This window comes from Haliotis rufescens, unplaced genomic scaffold, assembly GCF_023055435.1.
Source record: "Haliotis rufescens isolate VD_foot unplaced genomic scaffold, xgHalRufe1.0.p SCAF_1, whole genome shotgun sequence".
Taxonomy (NCBI): Eukaryota; Metazoa; Mollusca; class Gastropoda; order Lepetellida; family Haliotidae; genus Haliotis; species Haliotis rufescens.
This window is the reverse complement of record NW_025963779.1, coordinates 32,323,722-32,347,947: the sequence shown is the minus strand read 5'-3', so window position 1 is coordinate 32,347,947 and position 24,226 is coordinate 32,323,722. Positions and strand designations below refer to the sequence as shown.

At 42.3% G+C, this 24,226-nt stretch overlaps 1 protein-coding gene across 1 annotated transcript; it reads right to left on the bottom strand.

The window, feature by feature from the left end:
• Window positions 1-763: 763 nt before the first annotated feature.
• On the bottom strand, window positions 764-11,202 carry LOC124110956 (elongation factor 1-alpha-like). Its single transcript, XM_048394864.1, has 7 exons — window positions 11,057-11,202; window positions 6,609-6,762; window positions 4,762-4,941; window positions 3,672-4,131; window positions 3,193-3,284; window positions 2,910-3,074; window positions 764-2,515 (listed from the first exon to the last, which is right to left on the bottom strand). Exons 2-7 carry the CDS (start codon window positions 6,750-6,752, stop codon window positions 2,165-2,167), a joined length of 1,392 nt encoding a protein of 463 aa, XP_048250821.1. The 5' UTR covers window positions 6,753-6,762; window positions 11,057-11,202; the 3' UTR covers window positions 764-2,164.
• Window positions 11,203-24,226: the final 13,024 nt, after the last annotated feature.

The following is a 24,226-nucleotide window of genomic DNA, read 5'->3' as shown; positions in this document are numbered from 1 at the left end:
TCCAAGCAAACAATTCAAGCAAACCAATTAGGTTTAAAAGGGGGTGCTGGTGTTTGACCCGCTGAGCCAGTTACCGATCAGACCGGCGTCTATAGTCTACCTGCTTCCACCTCGCATTACGGTGCTTTTTCTGGCTTCTCATCCGTTTGATTACCGTGTCCATAACTTATGTCAACTTCTGCCCTAATAAGTAACAACATTGAAGATGACCTCAGTTGTCTACTCAGGGGATTAATCCCTGACAGGCATTCATTGATTAGTTCAAAGTCGGCTCAAAGTTTTCTCACAAATGTTCGCCTGAAACCGAATTCAGTCCTACCATACAGATAATCCGGATTAAAAGTTAAAATCACACGCGTTAATCACTTTGTTCTCTTAATCCCCAGTTAAGAACCCAACTGCAACTATTCGCGTTTTGCCGACCTTAATTTCGACCCCAAATGTCTTAATGTACCATTATGTACTTAGTGTCTCGTAGGCCAACTGGCCGGGTGCTGTTTTTAATGAAATGTTTATATGTCCATATATTTTGTACTGCAGCATGTGACACTCTAATAAAACCATTTTCTTCTTCTTTTTCTTTCTTCTCTCTAAAGGTCGGCGTGACGCGAAGACACCGGCTCAAAATCACCCATTTGAGCTCAAATGCAGTCAGTTGTAACACTGGTGTTAATTGGCTTAACAATGGGGGATTATAGTATAGCCTGTTCCATCTCCTGACCATGGCAGACACCAGACATAGTCTGTATAAAAAATAAAACGATTTTGTTTACATATATAGATTTATTTGTACAAAATATATTCTTTACGCCTTTTCCCACAATAGTATAAGTGCAGCCGAGGGTGCGAAATACGAGGGATGTATCGTTTTACATTTCCATATGCGGAAAGCGCACGTTAAATCTCCAATCTAGATGGATAGGTAGAAGTAGATACTGCAAGCAATATAAAACAATCGTCACGCACAACTGCAACCTTGCGCCGGTAGCTTAAGTCCACGCCCTCAAACAGTTTTGTTTTGGAATCCGACTACAGTGCGCATGTTTACAACACTTTCACTTGGATATTTAAATACTTTAAACGAACATTAGCGTGTTTTTCTTCTCGCCAATATACTGAATGGATCAAGAAAAACTGCCACAAGAATATGCAATTTGAAATGGGTAAACAATTAGTGGAAAGTATGAATATAGAAAGTGATTACAGCAAAAATAAAACACAATCAGATATACACTACTTGTTTATTCATTCCGACATCAATATTTGATGCACTGATTAATAAGGGCAATGTTGTATGACCTTTTGATGACACATTGTTTTTGTTTTTTTAAACAATATTTATTTGCACTTGGTACAGTGAAAGGGGATTGATAACAGGCAGAGTCTACATAAATATCCCTCCCCATCAAAGTTCGAACCAGCAGCAGTAGTATATATTGTATAAGTAGTATAAACTTGATATTAAGTCACATGTGGTACATCAAAGATAAACGGTTGTTGGTGAGATATATATCAGAGTGCATGGTTAGACATTTTGTTTGCTCCTTGAGAAGAAATGATATGTCAACGACATTCAGCAGTATTTCTTTGTCTATTTTGACGTAACATAATAATAGCTTTCAGATCTAATCTCAGCATAATTTTGGCAAATAAATAGGTAGTGAGAAGCATTTTCATTGAAAAAAACACATTGTTGCTTTGTTTGTATTATAACAAATTAATCTCAAATGAATCTATCGGAAACTTACTTCTAATAGGCAATAAATGCAGTGTTCTAATACTTTTTTATCAATGAATAGAAAGAAGACATTTGTTCCCAAAATATGTAAATAACTATAGAATAATCTGTTGAAAATTATTGTTTTCCTGAGCTGCCACCAGTTTTAGAATATTCTTCGCCTCCTCAGAACCTGATTCTTCAAATTGTTTAAAAAGAGCCGTCTGAATGGTTTATGGGAATTATAACATATGTGTTAAATGCATGATAGGGTAGCTAAGACAGAGATATATCAGCTTAGTAACACACTACATTGCGAGTCCTTGCTCCTCCTGAACTCTTCACTTTATACTTTAGATGAAGAAATGCTGTACTATTTGCTTATAGTGATGTGATAAGTTAAGATTTTAGCTGAAATCTGCTCAATTTCTATCAGAACGGTACAAGCTACAGAGCTTTCTTGGCAGCTTTGGTCACTTTACCCAGGCCTCCTTTCTTCTGGGTCACCTCCTTGATGACTCCAACGGCCACCGTCTGTCGCATATCGCGGACAGCAAACCTGCCCAGTGGAGCAAATTTGGCAAATGGCTCTACGCACATTGGTTTGGATGGTATCAGATTTATGATGCAAGCGTCTCCAGACTTCAAGAACTTTGGATTTTCTTCTAACTTCTTGCCATTCCTACGGTCCACTTTCTCTTTAAGTTCCGCGAACTTACATGCGATGTGTGCTGTGTGGCAATCCAGTACTGGGGAGTAGCCAGCAGCGATCTGTCCGGGATGGTTCAGAACAATCACCTGTAAAGAAGGATAGTTTGTGTGATAAAATTAAAACGACAAAAGATGGACATGTTGCAGAGTTTAGCTTGCATGATGGGGTGTGTAGTGATCTGCTGTGATGTGGTGTAGTGTGGTATTATATGTGGCGAGGCATGCATTACTATGATGTGGGGAGCGGTCACGCCGAAGATCCGGGTTCGATTCCCGACATGGGTACAATGTGTGAAGCCTATGTTCTAGTGTCCCCCGTCATGATATTGCTGGAATATTGCTAAAACCATACTCACTCACTACTATGATGGAAGAAGGTCTTGGTGTGTCAATAATATTGACTTATTTTCTTTTTAAACATTAAGACAAAATATCTTTGGTTCAGAAAGCAACATTATGGAAGTCCTAAATTACCATTTACCTGAGCATCGAAACACTCTGCTGTGACTGGTGGGTCGTCCTTGCTATTACCAGCTACGTTTCCTCGACGTATATCCTTGACGGAGATGTTCTTGACGTTGAAGCCGACATTGTCCCCAGGTAAGGCCTCAGTCAGTGATTCGTGGTGCATCTCTACTGACTTGACCTGAAATATCACCATGGATTAAACGTAGAAACTCAAATCATATATGAAACCTTAATGAAAGAAATTCGTTTTATACTCAAGAAGAGGCGGCACTGTAGAAGTACCGAAGACGTGTTACCTCTGTTGTGATGTTAGCAGGGGCAAACGTAACGATCATTCCAGGCTTCAGAACTCCTGTTTCTACTCTGCCCACTGGTACAGTTCCAATACCTGACCGAAAAAACAATGTAAATGTCCTCGATTTTAATTTGGAGATAATGATACATATAATCAGAAAGGGTTTGATAGATTTATTTTTCGAAAAAAATCTTTATTTCCGCATAAATTACCACCAAAGACTATAAATAGATCTTAGTTGTGCCCCCCCCCCCCCTTTTCAAAAAAGCTGTATCCGCCTCTGCAATCACTTCCAAAACAATGTCTATTCTAATAAAAATGAAAATAATATAATGAGTATAATATACTCATTGACCTCCCACGTTCTGTGGAATTTTAAAAATATTAGCATAGAACAAAATGCCTTTAGAAAGTATACATATGACGTTTTTGGTACAAAGGTGTTTTAACCATGGCAATAAGAATACAGCACACACTCACCTCCAATCTTATAGACGTCTTGAAGTGGGAGGCGTAGAGGTTTTTGAACCGGTCTTTCGGGAGGTACGATGCTATCAAGGGCTTCGAAAAGCGTTCTTCCTGAAGCTTTTACTTGTTTATTACCAATACTTTTCTCGATGGACCAACCTTTATACCAAGGCATGTTTTCACTTTCTTCAAGCATGTTGTCCCCATGCCAACCAGAGATAGGAACAAATGCCACTGATTTAGGATCAAAGCCAACCTTTTTCAAGTAGGTTTTAACCTCGGTGACAATTTCCTGAAACCTCCTTTCAGAAAAGGGTGGTTCCGTAGTGTCCATCTTATTCACGCCAACAATCATTTGTTTTACCCCCAGCGTGTAGGCAAGCAGAGCATGTTCTCTTGTCTGGCCAGTTTTGGATATTCCACTTTCGAACTCTCCTGTTCCCGATGCCACAATGAGAACAGCACAGTCAGCCTGCAAAGAGAAAGACATAATGGAAAATATGAGGTACCTTTAGTTAGGTGAAAACATCACAGGTAAAACGTAAAAACACCAACTCTCTCTCTCTCTCTCTCTCTCTCTCTCACTCTCTCTCTCTCTCTCTCTCTCCCCTCTCTCTCCGATTTCCCCCCTCCCTCTCTCCCCCCCTCTCTCTCTCCCTCTACTCTCTCGCTCCCCTTCCCCTCTCTCTCCAGGATTATTGCACGTGCTTGCACGCGTGTGTGGCTGCTTGTCCGGACTAATTCCGATTTTTATTGTGCTAGCACACTGAGCTACCATGCCGCATGGTTTTTAACTTGAATACCTCAACCGGACACAGTATATAGACTCTAGTCCTTGTAGCCTTAATGCCGAGCGACAGGCAGGGTAGCAACAAGTACCATCTTTTAACGTCTTGATTGAACCCATGACCTTCCGCACTCCGGAAGGTTACGTTATTAGACCAATCAGATTGCGAGCAATGGTTGACCAACTCTGGTTGTTTTAGTAGTCATCTCATGTATTTCCAGTCATTTTACAAAGACATGGATAATATATTGAACAACATTACATACTCCTTAATAAATGCAACAAATGCACATTACCCGCTGATCTCCCGCTTACCTGTGAAGTTCCAGTGATCATGTTCTTGATGAAGTCTCTGTGTCCTGGAGCGTCAATGACGGTGATATAGTACTTAGTTGTCTCAAACTTCCACAGAGCAATATCGATAGTGATACCCCTTTCTCTCTCGGCTTTCAGTTTGTCCAAAACCCAGGCATACTTGAAGGACCCCTTGCCAATCTGCATCAGAGTATAGCTACAGTTTAGCTTGGTTTATAATGTAGCGAATAATATCGATATACTGGATAGAAATGTTTATTGTATTGGTGGCTGAGTTTATGTCTAGGCTTTATATTATCTAGCATTAGGTACCCGAACACATATGACAGAATGGAGTCACAATGACTGGCAATGGAGACTAGATAAGTTATTTTATAAGATAAATGTTGCATTGATGTTCCTGGGAGTGAATGTGTTTTTAAAGAAATCACGACCAGGAACATTCTATTGGTGAAAAGCTCGCATCTAACTGATACACTGTTTACAAACGTAACACATAGATAGTTTGTGTCCATAATGTATACACAGCATAATATTACAGAAGTGGAATGTATACAAATAGAGAATCTCACCGAGTGTCTTTTGATATCAAATATATCAATACGAGTTGATAAAAGTGTAAAAATTCCGAGGCTTGCCGAGGATTTTTGCCACTTTTATCAACGAGTGTTTATATATTTAATATCAAAAGACACGAGGGTGAGATTTTATTTATCATTCTTTCAACTTTTTCAATTTGTAGACAGTAATTAGCAGTGTCTTCAGTGTAAAAAGTACTGCAAACAGCTTCAGTAGCAGAGCCATTTGTGATGTCATTTGATTGTGACGTCTTGGTAACCAGTGACGTCACAATGGTCTGCAAAGCATTGTGATGTAATTTCATTGCAGCGATATCTACAGTGTAGATATATAGAATACTAAACGAGCTCCCGTGTAATACCAATTTTATGAAACGAGTGAATAGTTGTGGTATCTGACGAGCGAAAGCGAGTCAGATACCACAACTATTCACTCGTTTCATAAAATTGGTTTTCCACGGGAGCGAGTTTAGTAATCTATTTATTACTTGCAATTTATAACGTTTTTTGAATTATACTGTTGAGTACGAATAGGCTGACACCTACATGATCCACGACATGAGTTTATCAGAATAATACTTCAAACACGTCAAAAGTTGAAACGTATGAATTTAATACCATACAACGGGTCTACCTTTAGAATTCACAAAGTTATCGTAGGGCTAAGACTTTCGCATCTCACATACTTTAACTAAGACCAACGACTGTCGTTGCGCTACAATACGATCGCCTTGTGGAACGGGCCTTGCACCTCAAAGTTTTCAATAACGTCACAATACCCGATGACGTAATTTGTGGAATTTTGATGCAAGATCCATCGGCGAAACAATGCCATGTGACGTCAGCCTAGCAACAAGGTTGCTGGGGTCATCGAGTGTGCATAAGCTCCTCTCAGTGATCTATCAACTCCACACGCAATGTCGTTGAATAAGCCAAGGGATGTTGAGAGCTTTCAATATTTGTTCGTGAAATGTGTTCCGAGAGTACATAAGCACGCGTTTTGGTATTACACAATGTGTAATAAAGCTGTATGTTTATTAAACGGGTGATCTCTTCACGGGCAAGTAATAAATCGCTCGATCTCATCCAAGCGATATCTCCTGTGGGAGCCAGTTTTGGATGATAAACAGTTTTAATTGTTTCACGAAATCTCCTGGCGTGCCAAGGTACTTTGTTTAGCAATAACGGGAACTAAGATCTGATTTTAATGAGATTGGCCAATGTACCTGCATCTTTGACCTGTGTGAAATTAATGTTAATGCATACTACCTCCTGTGCTTCCTTCTCATACTTCTGAATGGCCCTTTTGTCAATCCCTCCACACTTGTAGATGAGATGACCAGTGGTCGTGGACTTCCCCGAGTCCACATGGCCGATCACAACGATACTGATGTGAATCTTTTCCTTTGCCATTGTGTCTTTTCTGCAAGAGAGTTCCCATTTAGGTCACGTCATAACGTACCATGGTTATTACACATGTTGACAGGTCAGGTTATTCTAAACATAGAACTGAATTAAGAACTGCCGCATCATTAAAATGCGTCAAGGCTTCAATGAACAGAATGTTTGTCTATTTGAATGTCTTCGTCAGTGTTTGGTAGTGATTTTCTTATCAGAAGCGTATATGATATTAAAGGGGAAGTGTACACGCAAAAATCACTTTCTTTCTTTTTCTAAACAAAACGCAATTTTAGAATTAATTAGTATCTGTGTTTGAAAATATACACTCATTTTTTTCACAGTGAAAGTAGGAAGCTCACAATAGTGTGAAAATGATATGCCGTTATGAGGCCTTCGTTTTTCGAGCTAAACAGGCCTGAGTTATCCCCCTTAGATTATGACGTAATTGGTGCCAATTCAACTGGATCCCTGTCTATTCTCAACGCAAAAGATATCAAGTACCAGTTTGCGGTAAAACAACATGGCCTTCGACACACTCCGGCGCAGTGGTGACTCAGCATAACACTATGCTGGCTGGCATCTGAGACGCTAGAATCACACACCTGTACCTACACCACGTGAAGCGGCTCTAACATAGCATGATGACGTCATAATGTTTATCAATTAGCACCAATGACGTCATATTGCAAGGGGCATAAGCCATGGTGTTTTTGTTGTGGAAATAGAACACTTGGTAAATGTGAAAAATATAAATCGTTTTAATGCGAAAAAAATGTTAATTAATTGTGATATTTTTATATTTATGTCTATGACACTTCTAGGTTAACACTTTTAATGTGGAAAAAGTACAAGAAAAAAAGGTTAATTTCCGTGTGAACTTGCCCTTTAAGCAACGATATAGCGTAATTGCCCAACTTACCACAATAATATCCAAAACATACGTATGAAATAAACGACGAGTGGAAGTGGGTGCAGCCCGAGTGGTATATTCCCCCTGCAGTGTTTTATTGCAAGACGAACAAGGCCACGAGTCGTTTATTTCTTATATGATATATCAACATCTTTAATGTTTGTTTGTTCGTTGTTTACGCCGCACTCAGCAATATTCCAGCTATATGACGACGGTCTGTAAATAATCGAGTGAGTCTGGACCATACAATCCAGTGATTGACATCTTGAGCATCGATCCACGCAATTGGGATCGATGACATGCATAAACCAAGTCAGCGAGACGGACCACCCGATCCCGTTAGTCGCCTCTTACGACAAGCATAGTCGCCTTTTACGGCAAGCATGGGTTGCTGAAGATCTATTCTACCTGGATCTACACGGGTCACATCTTTAATTATGTTCATAAAATATACAAGTTTATAACTATTTACCCGTATCTGAATACTCTCTGAATACAATCCGTCGGCAATGTCGGACAAGTCCATTTTGTGAACAGGAGGTTAAGTTTGGTATTTCCTGAATACACACTCACAACAAACACCAACACAATTGACGGCCATTTATCTGTACCTTTCCCCCCACTGCAGGTTGCCAAATCTCCTCCACTTTTGGATGCGCGATAGTTCGGCTATTGCGTTTATCTACGTTGTGCCAAGCTACATCAAAGAGGAACAACTCACTACCCTCACAAATAGCGTCGTACAATTTACGTCATCTAGTTTCGAGCGTATGTTCGAATCTTCAGAAATGACGCCGCGATAGAACAATGTTTTATATATAGAATGCTAAACAAGCTCCCGTGTAATACCAATTTTATGAAACTCGTGAATAGTTGTGGTATCTGACGAGCGAAAGCGAGTCAGATACCACAACTATTCACTCGTTTCATAAAATTGGTTTTACACGGGAGCGAGTTTAATATTTTATTTATTACTTGCCATTTATAACGTTTTTAGAATTATACTGTTGAGTATGAATAGGCTGACACCTACGATCCACGGCATAGTCCAATTGAGTTTAACAGAATTATACTTCAAACACGTCAAAAGGTGAAACGTATGAATTTAATACCATTCTACGGTCCACCTTTAGAATTCACAAAATTATCGTAGGGCTAGGACTATCGCAACTCACATACTCTAACTTAGACTAACGACTGTCGTTTCGCAACAATACGATCGCCTTGTGGAACGGGTCTTGCACCTCAAAGCACAGGGCCGCGGATAGCCATACTATACTGACTGTACTGATTACATTAAAAAAATGTTTAATGTAATCAGTACAGTCAGTATAGTATGGCTATCCGTGGCCCTGTGCCTCAAAGTTTACAATAACGTCACAATTCCCGATGACGTAATTTGTGGAATTTTGTTGCAAGATCCATCGGCGAAACAATGCAATGTGGCGTCAGCCTAGCAACAAGGTTGCTGGGGTCATCGAGTGTACATAAGCTCCTCTCAGTGATCTATCAACAATATTTGTTCGTGTGACGTGTTCCGAGAGTACATAAGCACGCGTTTTGGTATAACACAATGTGTAATACAGCTGCATGTTTATTAAACGGGTGATCTCTTCACGGGCAAGTAATAAAGTGAAATACACCACGCCTTGCTCTTCATTGTTATGTGCGAGTTACAGTGTAGATATCTCATATTTAGAATTAAGTAAGCTTGGAAACATATGGTGGCCCATAAGGGACATGGAGTCTGTTTTTCAATATTATTATATTTCACTTACTTTTATAGTAACCTTACATTATTGCAATTTAAAACAATTTTCATACAAATATGTGATAAACCATGTATAAAAACAACCGAAAACATGGAAAATGTACTTTCAAGTAGCTATTAAATCGCTGAAATTTCGAGCGAAAATGTCAAAAACTAAAATGGAAATTTCAAAAACAAAAACGAAAATTAAAATACAGAAAACTATTTCCACCGCGGTGATAATATTCCCAACTCGGTTGAAATATTATCACCGCGGTGAGAATACTTTTCACGGCGGTGGAAATAGTTTTCTGTATTTTCATTTTAGTTTTTGACATTTTCGCTTTTGTTTTTGACATTTTCGTTTTTGTTTTTGACATTTACATTTTGGTTTTTGACTTTTTCGTTTTTGTTTTTGACATTTTCATTTCAGTTATTGGCTTCACTTTTCAGCGATTCAATATCTACTTTATACACGATACATCACATATTTGTATGACAAATCGTGTTAATTTGCAAAAGGTTACGATAACAGTAAGTGAAATATCAAAATATTGAAAAACAGACTCCATGTCCCTTATGGGTCACCGTAGAAACAGGACTAAGTATATTCAGGATAATCCTTTTTTCAATTTTACCCACAACTGTCATCTGTATCCGAATAACAACTTTATAGGTCTGTCACCGTCAGTATGACACAGAGTCACATAACGACGTTTGTTTATCTGCTCCGTCTGCGGAACACTACGGCTTTCTTCCTATGGTCACGTATTCAGAGCGTGTCCTTATAATTGGATGTTTCTGCTTAAAGAAACATAGGAAAATGACAATGCAAAGAATTTGTATGGGGTAAGTGATGCGGAGAGGAGCTGTTCAGCAAGTATGTCAGTGCAAGGACGTTATGAAAGCAGATTCTATGTCTCGAAGGAGGCTTAAGTCAAGCGAGAGTTATATATTATGAAAATGGTATTTGTGTAAGCTTACTTTTTAAATCCTTGCATTTTTCAAACATCATGAAGAACATGCGACTTGCTAACTTTGATAAAACACTCCATACTAGTCAAGACTTATATTCCTGGATAGTGTAGAGTATAGAGTTTCGGAAATATTTTCGAACCATCTGTCAGTTTGCACTTTGCTGAGGATGCTGTAGCGTCCCTATCGTTTCTTCAGACTATATCAGCCCAGCACTTTCAAACCCTGCTACCATAAAGCCGCTTCACACTGTGCTGACTAAACATCTTACAGGGATAATTACTTTCTTTTTTAAAAGCCAAACCAGTTTGGACCTATCGACACTTGCAAAATGAGAATGTGTGCAGTGTTCTCTACAATCGATGATTTGTACATATACTTTGTTTGGTTTGTCCACCTCTGAAAACCTCTGAAACTTCAGAGTTGGTCCTTCATTGTCAATCTCAGTTAACAAACTACTATGTTAAAAACATACTCACCACTTAAACAAAACAAAAATGTTATGCTATTTTCGACCCATCCATAAGAAAATGTCCTCACATTCCTACAAGTTCTGTCATGAAACGTACAAGTAATAGTGACCTTGCATTGGTAGCCTACATATATACCCGTCTGTTCAATGTGAGTTGTAAACACACTAATACGTTGAAGGTTTTCTATAAACACTAAAAAACTACTCACATAAAACACCGAGCGATGACAACGCAGAAATCAGCTTGATCGTCTTGACTGTCTGGCAGTCAGATGAACAGGTGTTTGATACATCACGAGATCACGTGATATTGAGCTCTTACATGACACACATACATCAACAAACCAGTGAATCTGCTGCAAGGTGCACAGTGTTCTTGTTTCAACTTGTGTCATAATCGCAATGGTATTACTCGATCTGGTGGTTTGAAGCAAAGCAACATTAGACATGTGTCCAGTTATCATGTCTGAAGAAGCTTCAGAAAATGAAATGGGGAAATTAAATGCCTTAAATGCAAAACAGGTGACAAATATGGTGATGCTTTCTACCCGTATTGCCATAGATACGTATGCTTTAATTTGGGATGTATTCTACCCTGAATGTCTACAGGGATACAAGCATGGATTTATAGGGATGTATTCAACCCGCAATGTCTACAGGGAAACAGGGAGGGTTCAATATGGGTGTATTCAACCCTGAATGTCTATAGGGAGACACGCATTGTGTTATAGGGATGTATTCAACCCTGAATGTCTATAGGGAGAAACGCATTGTGTTATAGGGATGTATTCAACCCTGAATGTCTACAGGGAGACACGCATTGTGTGATAGGGATGTATGCAACCCTGAATGTCTATAGGGAGACACGCATTGTGTTATAGGGATGTATTCAACCCTGAATGTCTATAGGGAGACACGCATTGTGTTATAGGGATGTATTCAACCCTGAATGTCTATAGGGAGACACGCATTGTGTTATAGGGATGTATTCAACCCTGAATGTCTACAGGGAGACACGCATTGTGTTATAGGGATGTATGCAACCCTGAATGTCTATAGGGAGACACGCATTGTGTTATAGGGATGTATTCAACCCTGAATGTCTATAGGGAGACACGCATTGTGTTATAGGGATGTATTCAACCCTGAATGTCTACAGGGAGACAAGCATTGTGTTTGTAGGCATGTATTCAACCCTGCATGTCTGCAGGGAGACAAACATGATTTCATAGGGATGTATTCAACCCTGAATGTCTGCAGAGAGACAAGTGTGGTTCAATATGGGTGTATTCCACCCGGAATGCCTACAGGGAAACAAGGATGGTTTTATAGGGATGTATTCTACCCGGAATGTCCACAGGAAGACAAGCATGGTTTTATAGGGATGTATTCTACCCGGAATGTCTAAAGGGGGACAATAATGGTTTTATAAGGATGTATTCTACCCGGAATGTCTACAGGAGACAAACGTGGTTTTATAAGGATGTATTCTACCCGGAATGTCTACAGGGAGACAAACATGGTTCAATATGGGTGTATTCTACCCGGAATGCCTACAGGGAAACAAGGATGGTTTTATAGGGATGTATTCTACCCGGAATGTCTACAGGAAGACAAGCATGGTTTAATAGGGATGCATTCTACCCGGAACGTCTAGAGGGAGACAAGCAAGGTTCTAGATATAGGGATGTATTCTACCCAGAATGCCTGCAGGGAGATAAGCATGATTCAATATGGGTGTATTCTATCCGGAATGCCTCAAGGGAGACAAGCATGGTTCAATATGGATGTATTTTATCCCGAAATAGCTCCAGGGAGACTAGCATAGTTTCTGGGATGTATTCTACCCGGAATGTCTACAGGGAAACAAGCATGGTTCAATATGGGTGTATTCTACCCGGAATGTCTACAGGGAAACAAGGATGGTTTTATAGGGATGTATTCTACCCAGAATGCCTACAGGGAAACAGGGAGGGTTCAATATGGGTGTATTCAACCCCGAATGTCTATAGGGAGACACGCATTGTGTTATAGGGATGTATTCAACCCTGAATGTCTACAGGGAGACAAGCATTGTGTTTGTAGGCATGTATTCAACCCTGCATGTCTGCAGGGAGACAAACATGATTTCATAGGGATGTATTCAACCCTGAATGTCTGCAGAGAGACAAGTGTGGTTCAATATGGGTGTATTCCACCCGGAAAGCCTACAGGGAGACAAGGATGGTTTTATAGGGATGTATTCTACCCGGAATTTCTATAGGAAGACAAGCATGGTTTTATAGGGATGTATTCTACCCGGAATGTCTAAAGGGGGACAAAAATGGTTTTATAGGGATGTATTCTACCCGGAATGTCTACAGGAGACAAACGTGGTTTTATAAGGATGTATTCTACCCGGAATGTCTACAGGGAGACAAACATGGTTCAATATGGGTGTATTCTACCCGGAATGCCTACAGGGAAACAAGGATGGTTTTATAGGGATGTATTCTACCCGGAATGTCTACAGGAAGACAAGCATGGTTTAATAGGGATGCATTCTACCCGGAACGTCTAGAGGGAGACAAGCAAGGTTCTAGATATAGGGATGTATTCTACCCAGAATGCCTGCAGGGAGATAAGCATGCTTCAATATGGGTGTATTCTATCCGGAATGCCTCAAGGGAGACAAGCATGGTTCAATATGGATGTATTTTATCCCGAAATAGCTCCAGGGAGACTAGCATAGTTTCTGGGATGTATTCTACCCGGAATGTCTACAGGGAAACAAGCATGGTTCAATATGGGTGTATTCTACCCGGAATGTCTACAGGGAAACAAGGATGGTTTTATAGGGATGTATTCTACCCAGAATGCCTACAGGGAAACAGGGAGGGTTCAATATGGGTGTATTCAACCCCGAATGTCTATAGGGAGACACGCATTGTGTTGTAGGCATGTATTCAACCCTGAATGTCTACAGGGAGACAAACATGATTTTATAGGGATGTATTCAACCCTGAATGTCTGCAGAGAGACAAGTGTGGTTCAATATGGGTGTATTCCACCCGGAAAGCCTACAGGGAGACAAGGATGGTTTTATAGGGATGTATTCTACCCGGAATTTCTACAGGAAGACAAGCATGGTTTTATAGGGATGTATTCTACCCGGAATGTCTAAAGGGGGACAAAAATGGTTTTATAGGGATGTATTCTACCCGGAATGTCTACAGGAAGACAAGAATGGTTCAATATGGGTGTATTCTACCCGGAATGTCTACAGGGAGACAAACATGGTTTAATATGGATGTATTGTACCCGGAATGCCTACAGGGAGACAAGGATGGTTTTATAGGGATATATTCTACCCGGAAGGTCTACAGGGAGACAAGCATGGTTCAATATGGGTGTATTCTACCCGGAATGTCTACAGGGAGACAAGTGTGGTTTAATAGGGATGCATTCTACCCGGAACGTCTAGAGGGAGACAAGCAAGGTTCTAGATATAGGGATGTATTCTACCCAGAATGCCTGCAGGGAGATAAGCATGCTTCAATATGGGTGTATTCTACCCGGAATGCCTACAGGGAGACAAGCATGGTTCAATATGGATGTATTTTATCCCGAAATAGCTCCAGGGAGACAAGCATAGTTTCTGGGATGTATTCTACCCGGAATGTCTACAGGGAGAAAAGCATGGTTTAATAGGGATGCATTCTACCCGCATCGTCTGCAGGGAGACAAGCATGGTTCAATATGGGTGTATTCTACCCGGAATGTCTACAGGGAGACAAGTATGGTTCAATATGGGTGTATTCTACCCGGAATATCTACAGGGAGACAAGCATGGTTTTATAGGGAATTATTCTACCCCGAATGCCTACAGGGAGACACGCATGGTTCAATATGGGTGTATTGTACCCGGAATGCCTACAGGGAGACAAGCATGGTTCAATATGGATGAATTTTATCCCGAAATAGCTCCAAGGAGACAAGCATATGTTCTGGGATGTATTCTACCCGGAATGTGTACAGGGAGACAAGCATGGTTCAATATGGGTGTATTCTACCCGGAATGTCTACAGGCAGACAAGCATGGTTTATTATTGGTGTATTCTACCCGGAATGTCTACAGGGAGACAAGCATGGATCAATATGGGTGTATTCTACCCGGAATGTCTACAGGGAGACAAGGATGGTTTAATAGGGATGTATTCTACCCGGAACGTTTACAGGGAGACAAGCATGGTTCAATATGGGTGTATTGTACCCGGAATGCCTACAGGGAGACAAGCATGGTTCAATATGGATATATTTTATCCTGAAATAGCTCCAAGGAGACAAGCATAGTTTCTGGGATGTATTCTACCCGGAATGTGTACAGGGAGACAAGCATGGTTCAATATGGGTGTATTCTACCCGGAATGTCTACAGGGAGACAAGCATGGTTTAATATTGGTGTATTCTACCCGGAATGTCTACAGGGAGACAAGCATGGTTTAATATTGGTGAATTCTATCCGGAATGTCTACAGGAGACAAGCATGGTTCAATATGGGTGTATTGTACCCGGAATGCCTACAGGGAGACAAGCATGGTTCAATATTGGTGTATTCTACCCGGAATGTCTACAGGGAGACAAGCATGGTTCAATATGGGTGTATTCTACCCCGAATGCTGTTGTAAAAAATGTGAAAACATACATACCATACATGTGATACCATTAGGATATACCAGTTACCAAACATGTGATACCACTTGGAAATACCAGCTACCACCCATGTGATACCACTTGGATATACCAGCTACCGCTCATGTGATACCACTCGGATATACCAGCTACCATCCATGTGATACCACTAGAATATTCCAGCTACCACCCATGTGATACCACTTTGATATATCAGCTACCACCCATGTGATACCACTTGGATATACCAGCTACCACCCATGTGATACCACTTGGATATACCAGCTACCATCCATGTGATACCACTAGGATATTCCAGTTACCACCCATGTGATACCACTTTGATATACCAGCTACCACCCATGTGATACCACAAGGATATTCCAGCTACCACTCATGTTATACCACTTTGATATACCAGCTACCACCAATGTGATACCACTAGGGTATACCAACCACCACACAGCTATCATGGACTTGCATGTTTCTTCACATATGATATATTGCCTGGCCGTATCTTCTACTACGGTTGATACTGCCAACCTATTGTCAAAATATGTTAATTCCACGGAATGGAGATACTGCAAGGACGAAACAGTTACCACGCACGAGAAGATCACGTAGATCAACATCAGGACACACATCACTTGGACCGCCATCAGGGCACAGATCACCTTGACAACCATCAGCACACACATCACCTTGACAACCATCAGTACACACATCACTTTGACAACTATCAGCACACATATCACCTTGACAACCATCAGCACACATAATACCCTGACAACCATTAGGACACACATCACCATGACAACTATCAGCACACATATCACCTTGACAACCATCAGGACACACATCACATGGACCACCATCAGCACACACATCACATGGGCCACCATCAGCAAACACATCACCTTGACAACCATCAGGACACACATCACATGGACCACCATCGGCAAACGCACCACATGGACCACCATCAGGATACATATCAACTTGACAACCATTAGGACACACATCAAATGGACCACCATCGGCAAACACATCACATGGACCACCATCAGCACACACATCACATGGACCACCATCAGGACTCATATCACCTTGACAACCATTAGGACACACATCAAATGGACCACCATCGGCAAACACATCACATGGACCACCATCAGCACACACATCACATGGACCACCATCAGCAAACACATCACATGGACCACCATCAGCAAAGACATCACATGGACCACCATCAGCACACACATCACCTTGACAATCATTAGGACACGCACCACCTTGACAACCATCAGGCAACACATCACATGGACCACCATCGGCAAACACATCACATGGACCACCATCAGGATACATATCACCTTGACAACCACTAGGACACGCATCACCTTGACAACCATCAGCAAACACATCACCTTGACGGCCATCAGCAAACACATCACCTTGACAATCATCAGCAAACACATCACATGGACCATCATCAGCACACACATCACCTTGACAACCATCAGCACACACATCACCTTGACAACCATCGGCAAACACGTCATATGGCAACCATCAGGATACACATCACATGGCAACCGCCAGGACACACATTATCAACAACTGTAAAGTATATAAGCATAACGAAGCCGGTGCATCCACCCAAGGGAAGTTAATACACTAAGGGACATACTTGGGTGGATGCCCACTGGTGAATAACCATTGAGAAGCTATTAAGCAACCGCCGTACTGTATTACCTGGTTAAACACCGAGAGTCAGTCAGTTACTTTGACATGAAGGCATTTATTCATTCAAACCTGAAGTCCCAAAGCGTGACACGCATATACTACAATTAAATCCAACTCACTGACGTTTTCAAAACAGATTTATCAGCTTTGAGGTGGCTTTTGGGGATCTGTAATTAACACAAAGTAATCGTATTGTGAATACTGTATATGTCGTCTCATGTCTCTGACGTGAAGAGATCCTATCTTTATGCTGGTAAAAAAAGCCTAAAAAAAGAACTAACTATTGTGAAAGCGTTTTTAATTTTTTTTTTTTCAACTTAATCTTTTCAATACACTTCACATCACTTTGTTATGGCCCAAAGTTGAAAGTTAGTCAGGCTTAGAACTTTTTGACCAGCCATTTATATTACCAACTGCGCGAACGCCTCGGTGGTACACTGGATAGAGCGTCAGGCCGGAGAGAGATGGTCGGTGGTTCGATCTTCGGCTGATTTATACAAGGACGTTTGAAGATAGTACTTGTTGTTACCCTGCCTGGCATGTGTGGCTGCAGGTATATCCTGGTGGTATCCCAGGTGTGATAGCAGGTATATCCTGGTGGTATCCCACGTGTTGCAGCTGGTATATCCTTCTGGTATCCCGCGTGTGACAGCTGGTATATCCTGGTGGTATTCCATGTGTGACAGCTGGTATATCCTGGTGGTATCCCGTGTGTGACAGCAGGTATATCCTGGTGGTATCCCACGTGTGGCAGCAGGTATATCCTGGAGGTATACCATGTGTGACAGCATGTATATCCTGGAGGTATACCGTGTGTGACAGCATGTATATCCTGCTGGTATCCCGCGTGTGACAGCAGGTATATCCTGGTGGTATCCCACGTGTGACAGCTGGTATATCCTGCTGGTATCCCATGTGTGGCAGCAGGTATATCCTTCTGGTATCCCACGTGTGGTTGCAGGTATATCCTCCTGGTATCACACGTGTGCCTGCAGGTATATCCCGGCGGTATATCGTGTGTGGCTGCAGGTATATCCTGGTGGTATCCGATAAGTGGCAGCAGGTATATCCTGGTGGTATCCCACGTGTGGCTGCAGGTATATCCTGGCGGTATAACGTGTGTGGCTGCAGGTATATCCTGGCGGTATCCCACGTGTGACAGCTGGTATATCCTGCTGGTACTCCACTTTGAGGCAGCTGGTATATCCTAGTGGTATCCACTGTGTGGCTGCAGGTATATCCTGCTGGTAACCCACGTGCGGCAGCAGGTATATCCTGCTGGTATCCCACTTTGAGGGAGCTGGCATATCCTGGTGGTATTCCACGTGTGACAGCAGGTATATCCTGGTGGTATTCGATGTGTGGCAGCTGGTACATCCTGGTGGTATCCCACATGTGGCAGCTGGTATATCCTGGTGGTATCCCGCGTGTGACAGCAGGTATATCCTGGTGGTATCCCACGTATGACAGCTGGTATATCCTGGTGGTATCCCATGTGTGACAGCAGGTGTATCCTGGTGGTATCCCGCGTGTGGCAGCAGGTATATCCTGGAGGTATACCGTGTGTGACAGCAGGTATATTCTTGTGGTATCCCACGTGTGACAGCAGGTATATCCTGGAGGTATACCGTGTTTGACAGCATGTATATCCTGGTGGTATCCCACGTGTGGCAGCATGTATATCCTGCTAGTATCCCACGTATGGCAGCATGTATATCCTGGTGGTATCCCGCGTGTGGCAGCTGGTATATTCTGGTGGTATCCCATGTGTGACAGCAGGTATATCCTGGTGGTATCCCGCGTGTGGCAGCAGGTATATCCTGGTTGTATCCCATGTGTGACAGCAGGTATATTCTGGTGGTATCCCACGTGTGGCAGCAGGTATATCCTGGAGGTATACCGTGTGTGACAGCTGGTATATCCTGGTGGTATCCCATGTGTGGCAGCATGTATATCCTGGTGGTATCCAACGTGTGACAGCATGTATATCCTGGTGGTATCCCGCGTGTGACAGCATGTATATACTGGTGGTATCCCACGTGTGACAGCTGGTATATCCTGCTGGTATCCGTTGTGTGGCAGCAGGTATAACCTGCTGGTATCCCACGTGTGGCAGCAGGTATATCCTGGTGGTATCCCACGTGTGACAGCTGGTATATCCTGGTGGTATCCCACGTGTGGCAGCGGGTATTTCCTGCTGGTATCCCACTTTGAGGCAGCTGGTATATCCTGGTGGTATTCCACGTGAGACAGGAGGTATATCCTGGTGGTATCCAATGTGTGGCAGCAGGTATATCCTGCTGGTATCCCACGTGTGGCAGAATGTATATCCTGCGGGTATCATACCTTGAGGCAGATGGCATATCCTGGTGGTATCCCACGTGTGACAGCTGGTATATCCTGCTGGTATCCCACGTGTTGCTGCAGGTATATCCTGGCGGTATACCGTGTGTGGCTGCAGGTATATCCTAGCGGTATCCCACGTGTGGCAGCAGGTATATCCTAGCGGTATCCCACGTGTGGCAGCAGGTATATCCTAGCGGTATACCGTGTGTGGCAGCAGATGGAACACATGATACCACTTCCGGTAATAGGTATTGCTATTGTGTGGTCATGTAATTGAGTAAACATTGATACATCCAGGCTTATGGGCTTGTGCCATATGTAATTTGTCGACGTCACTGTTCACATCTGCTGTAGCTTGACTGGTGGAGCGGAGGCACTGTATACCTGTTCCCATCAACGATGACGTCAGGAGCAAAACACATTCACTCGTTGTCTACCGTAAACTTTCACCATGGCTGCGTGGCGGTCGAGATCCTTTTACTGGCGCTTCAAAATTCGCTGCAATTTCGTTGTCGTTCTTTATTCATTGTATATTAAAGTGTCAATTAACATATATGTACTAAATTATATATGTAAATATTATGTTAACTAACTTTATATGTAGTAGTAGAAGAAGGGGTTGTAGTAATCGATTTAGGCCCGTGAAGATCCGGGTTAGAATAGGTCTTCAGCAACAGGTCTTTACTCATGCTGCCGATGGACGAGGAATTTTAACTCACTCAATTTACCCATGCTTGTCGTAAGAGGCGACTAACGGGACCTGGTTGATGCATCGTATCTCAATTGCGTGGATCGATGCTTATGATATCAATCACTGATGTTTATTAATCACTCGGTTATTTACGGACCATCGTCAAACAAACAAAACAAAAGTAATCGATTAGACCAACACGTTATTACAGGAATACCTCAACGATCTCGACCATATGTTCCACATAGCGATCGTAGCACAATGACGATCGAAACTCCTATGTTTTAACATTGGCTTTACGATAAACGTAGTGCTAAGATCGCTTCGTGGAAGGGGACCCAGGTTGGCTTCGAAGTCGCCTTACGTGCCACACTCGGCTAATGACACATTAAGCTGTCAGCCTGCTGTGGTCGCCATAATACGCCTTCAGTGGATCGTTAAGGCTTCTTTAATGGCTGGTCCAAAGCGGTGTGTTTTGGCGAAGATCTCGGATCATTCGTCATTGTTGAGGAGAGTATCCATAACCTTCTGGCCTAATCCCTGCTCATACCCATATCCATATGAGTGTCTGTGGTGTTGCTGCGGTGGTGGCAGTGGTATGGGTACCAGTAGCGGCGTGTTCGACTTCACACACTCCGGCTGAAATGGAGTGAGTGAGTGAGTGTGTTGGGTTTAACGCCGCTTTGAACAGTATGGTATCTCCAAATATTGGCTACATTAAGCGTGATCTACCCCTGTTTTTGGTGACGCCCAATACCAAGTGGTTTGAAGTAATGGTTGAAGATATCTTCCGTCATGTGGTTACCATTGACCCTGTATCTAACAGGCAACTGGTTTCCATCCGCCAATGGATACTTTAGTGACTGAACAGCAACGCTGTGGTGAATAGCTTGGGGTTGAAACAGTCAAGCACGGATGAGCCAGTACCACGCCCTTCTACTTCCCGGACCCGTGAAGGTCCGGGGTAGAATAGGTCTTCAGCAACCCATGCTTGCCATAAAAAGGCGACTATGCTTGTCGTAAGAGGCGACTAACGGGATCGGGTGGTCGGGCTCGCTGACTTGGTTGATGCATGTCATCGATCTCAATTGCGTGGATCGGTGCTCATGATGTCAGTCACTGGATTGTCTGGTCCAGACTCGATTATTTACAGACCGCCGTCATGTTGCTGGAATATTGCTGAGTGCGGCGTTAAACAACAACAACAATAATATCTACTGCCCGATTCATGACAGTAGAGGTTCAGTTTCCCGGCAACTGAGGAGAAGCCTTGATGAACTTGTTTTCTGCAAACGGATGTTTCAAGGGTCTCTGACTGGTACTACGGCTGCATTTCACTGACAGACGTTTCTTGGAGTTCACTGAAAGAATATGAGAAATCTATCAGGGACTCACCCTTTTGTTGTCGTCTTTCAGATAAACATTTTGTGCTGTTTACAAACTGTCAATTCAGTTCACGCTATTGTATCAATAAGGGACTGTACAGCATGGTTTGCTAATCAGTATTGCTGTACTTCTGGGCCAATGCTGGCGCAGCATTTGTACTGAGCGCCTAAGCTAATTTCAGATGGCAGGTATTTAATACTTTACCTCCCAAACACTAGCCCTTGTGTCTTAAAGGAATATCCCCATTAACATATTTTTTTAAGGAAAGCTAGACCTCACACAAACTGATTTACAAGAAGGTATTATTATTATTATTATTATTATCACTAGTAGTAGTAGTAGAAGTAGTAGTAGTAGTAGTAGTAGTAGCAGCAGCAGCAGTAGTTGCGGTGTTATGGTAGCAACAGCAACAACAATGAGTGAGTCCACATCGAGCAGTATTAAGTTATCACGGCGTCACATTAACGTGGAGGAAATGCCTGGATGGGGGTTGACGATGCTTACAAGTTTGGTGAAACCCCATGCATACAAATGGTGCTACCAAACCAAGGGCCATAATCGGTGTCAGTATGGGATTCGAAATCACAACATTGGCATCCCTGTTCGACCGGAACTCGACGGTTGGTGTGTATGAAGAAAGTACAGATGAAGTGTGTACAGATAGTAATGTGAGTGAGTGAGTGAGTGAGTATGGTTTTACGTCGCTTTTAGCAATAATCCAGCAATATCACGGCGGGGGACACCAGAAATTGGCTTCACACATTGTACCTATGTCGGGAATCGAACCCGGGTCTTCTGCGTGACGAGCGAACGATTTAACCACTAGGCTACCCGACCGCCCCAGATAGTAATGTGAATCTGTTCAGTTGACATTCATGAACAGGTGCATCTTATGCCACTAGATCACGCGATTTGGGTAGTTAATGCAAAAACGCATTCACAAATGATATTGTTTAATAGGCATTTCTTGACCGACTTTAACCAACACTACTGCAAGGAGTCTTAACGATTGTGTATTCGAATCCCGGTTCGCCTCGGTTATGTTTCTAGGTTTGTCAGCACCATACCCGTGATCGTGGGTTTCACCGAAGTGGTAGACGTCTGAGACCTTCATCACTTCGGGCTTTCCTCCCACATTAAGCTGACACGCCGTGATATAACTGGAATACTGTTAAAAGCGGCGTTAAACCGTACTCAATCACTATATATGAAGGCGACCTGTTAAAAAAAAAAGTCAGAATCCGAACTGTCGCCGAACTGTATTCCACTTGCATCACAGCATGTCAGCTTAATGCGGGATATTAGCAAGATGTGATATGCAAGTCTCGGACGTTTACGTCTTTGGAGAAAAACAGCACGAGCATGGGTATCGTGCTGACTCACTTAGAAACATAATTGGCACGAGCTGGGATTCGAACCCACGATCATAGGTTTCTGGTGTACAGCAAATTACGGCGACTTAGACAACATGGCCACCGTACCCTACGTTTTTTGTTGGTCAGACTGTGGGTACTGATGAATGGCTGCAGAGATTGGATGAGGAATAAACACCCGTCCTACCCTTGAACCCTCACGGCCGGCCTTTAATGTTCAATACAGTACCATTACCCCTCGTCCAGAATATGAAATGGTCCCCAAAGAATTCGGTAACCCTACACTAATCCCTGGAACCATTCCCGTTGTTCTTGCGATCGCAAATGACCCCCACTTTAATCCTATCTATCAATTTCAAAGACAAAAACGAAAATACAGTGGGGCGAAGATTTTATATATAGAGGCTCCATTTATGGTCTCTGTTGGAGTAGATGTCCTCAAAATTACACGCTTGACCCGTTTGCAGTCATAGTCAGTTGCACACGCTTTGTGTGCGAGTCAGCTCAACCAACAAACTTCACAGATTTTAATAAACTAGGGTACACTCAATCACAAATTGACGAAATTTAAATTTGAAAAGCAAAAATAGTGTAAAAGAGAAGATAAAAATTGACCGACGAAATCGTCTTTCAAGCAAACAATTCTGCCATTAGGTTTAAAATGGGGTGCAGGTGTTTGACCCGCTGAGCCAGTTACCGATCAGGCCGGCGTCTAGTCTACCTGCTTCCACCTCGCATTACGGTGCATTTTCTGTCTTCTCGTCCGTTCGATTACCGTGTCCACAACTTATGTCAACTTCTGCCCTAATTAGTAACAACATTGAAGATCTACTCAGGGGATTAATCCCTGACAGGCATTCATTGGTTAGTTCCAAGTCGGCTCAAAGTGTTCTCACAAGTGTTCACCTGAACCCGAATTCAGTCCTACCATACAGATAATCCGGATTAAAAGTTAAAATCACACGCGTTAATCCCATTGTTCTCTTAATCTCCAGTTAACAACCCAACTGCAACTATTCGCGTTTTGCCGACCTTAATTTTGACCCAAAATGTCTAAAGGTCGGCGTAACGCGAAGACACCGGCTCAAAATCACCCATTTGAGCTCAAATGCAGTCACTTTTAGTTAATTGGCTTAATGGGGGATTACAGTATAGTCTGTTCC

Coding starts and splice junctions, on each gene's coding strand:
- LOC124110956 (XM_048394864.1), bottom strand. CDS start 6,752: ATGGCAAAGGAAAAGATTCACATCAGTATCGTTGTGATCGGCCATGTG. Junction 4,132..4,761: donor TGATCACTGGAACTTCACAG/GTAAGCGGGAGA, acceptor TTCTCTTTGCAG/GCTGACTGTGCTGTTCTCAT. Junction 3,285..3,671: donor AGACGTCTATAAGATTGGAG/GTGAGTGTGTGC, acceptor TTTTTCGGTCAG/GTATTGGAACTGTACCAGTG.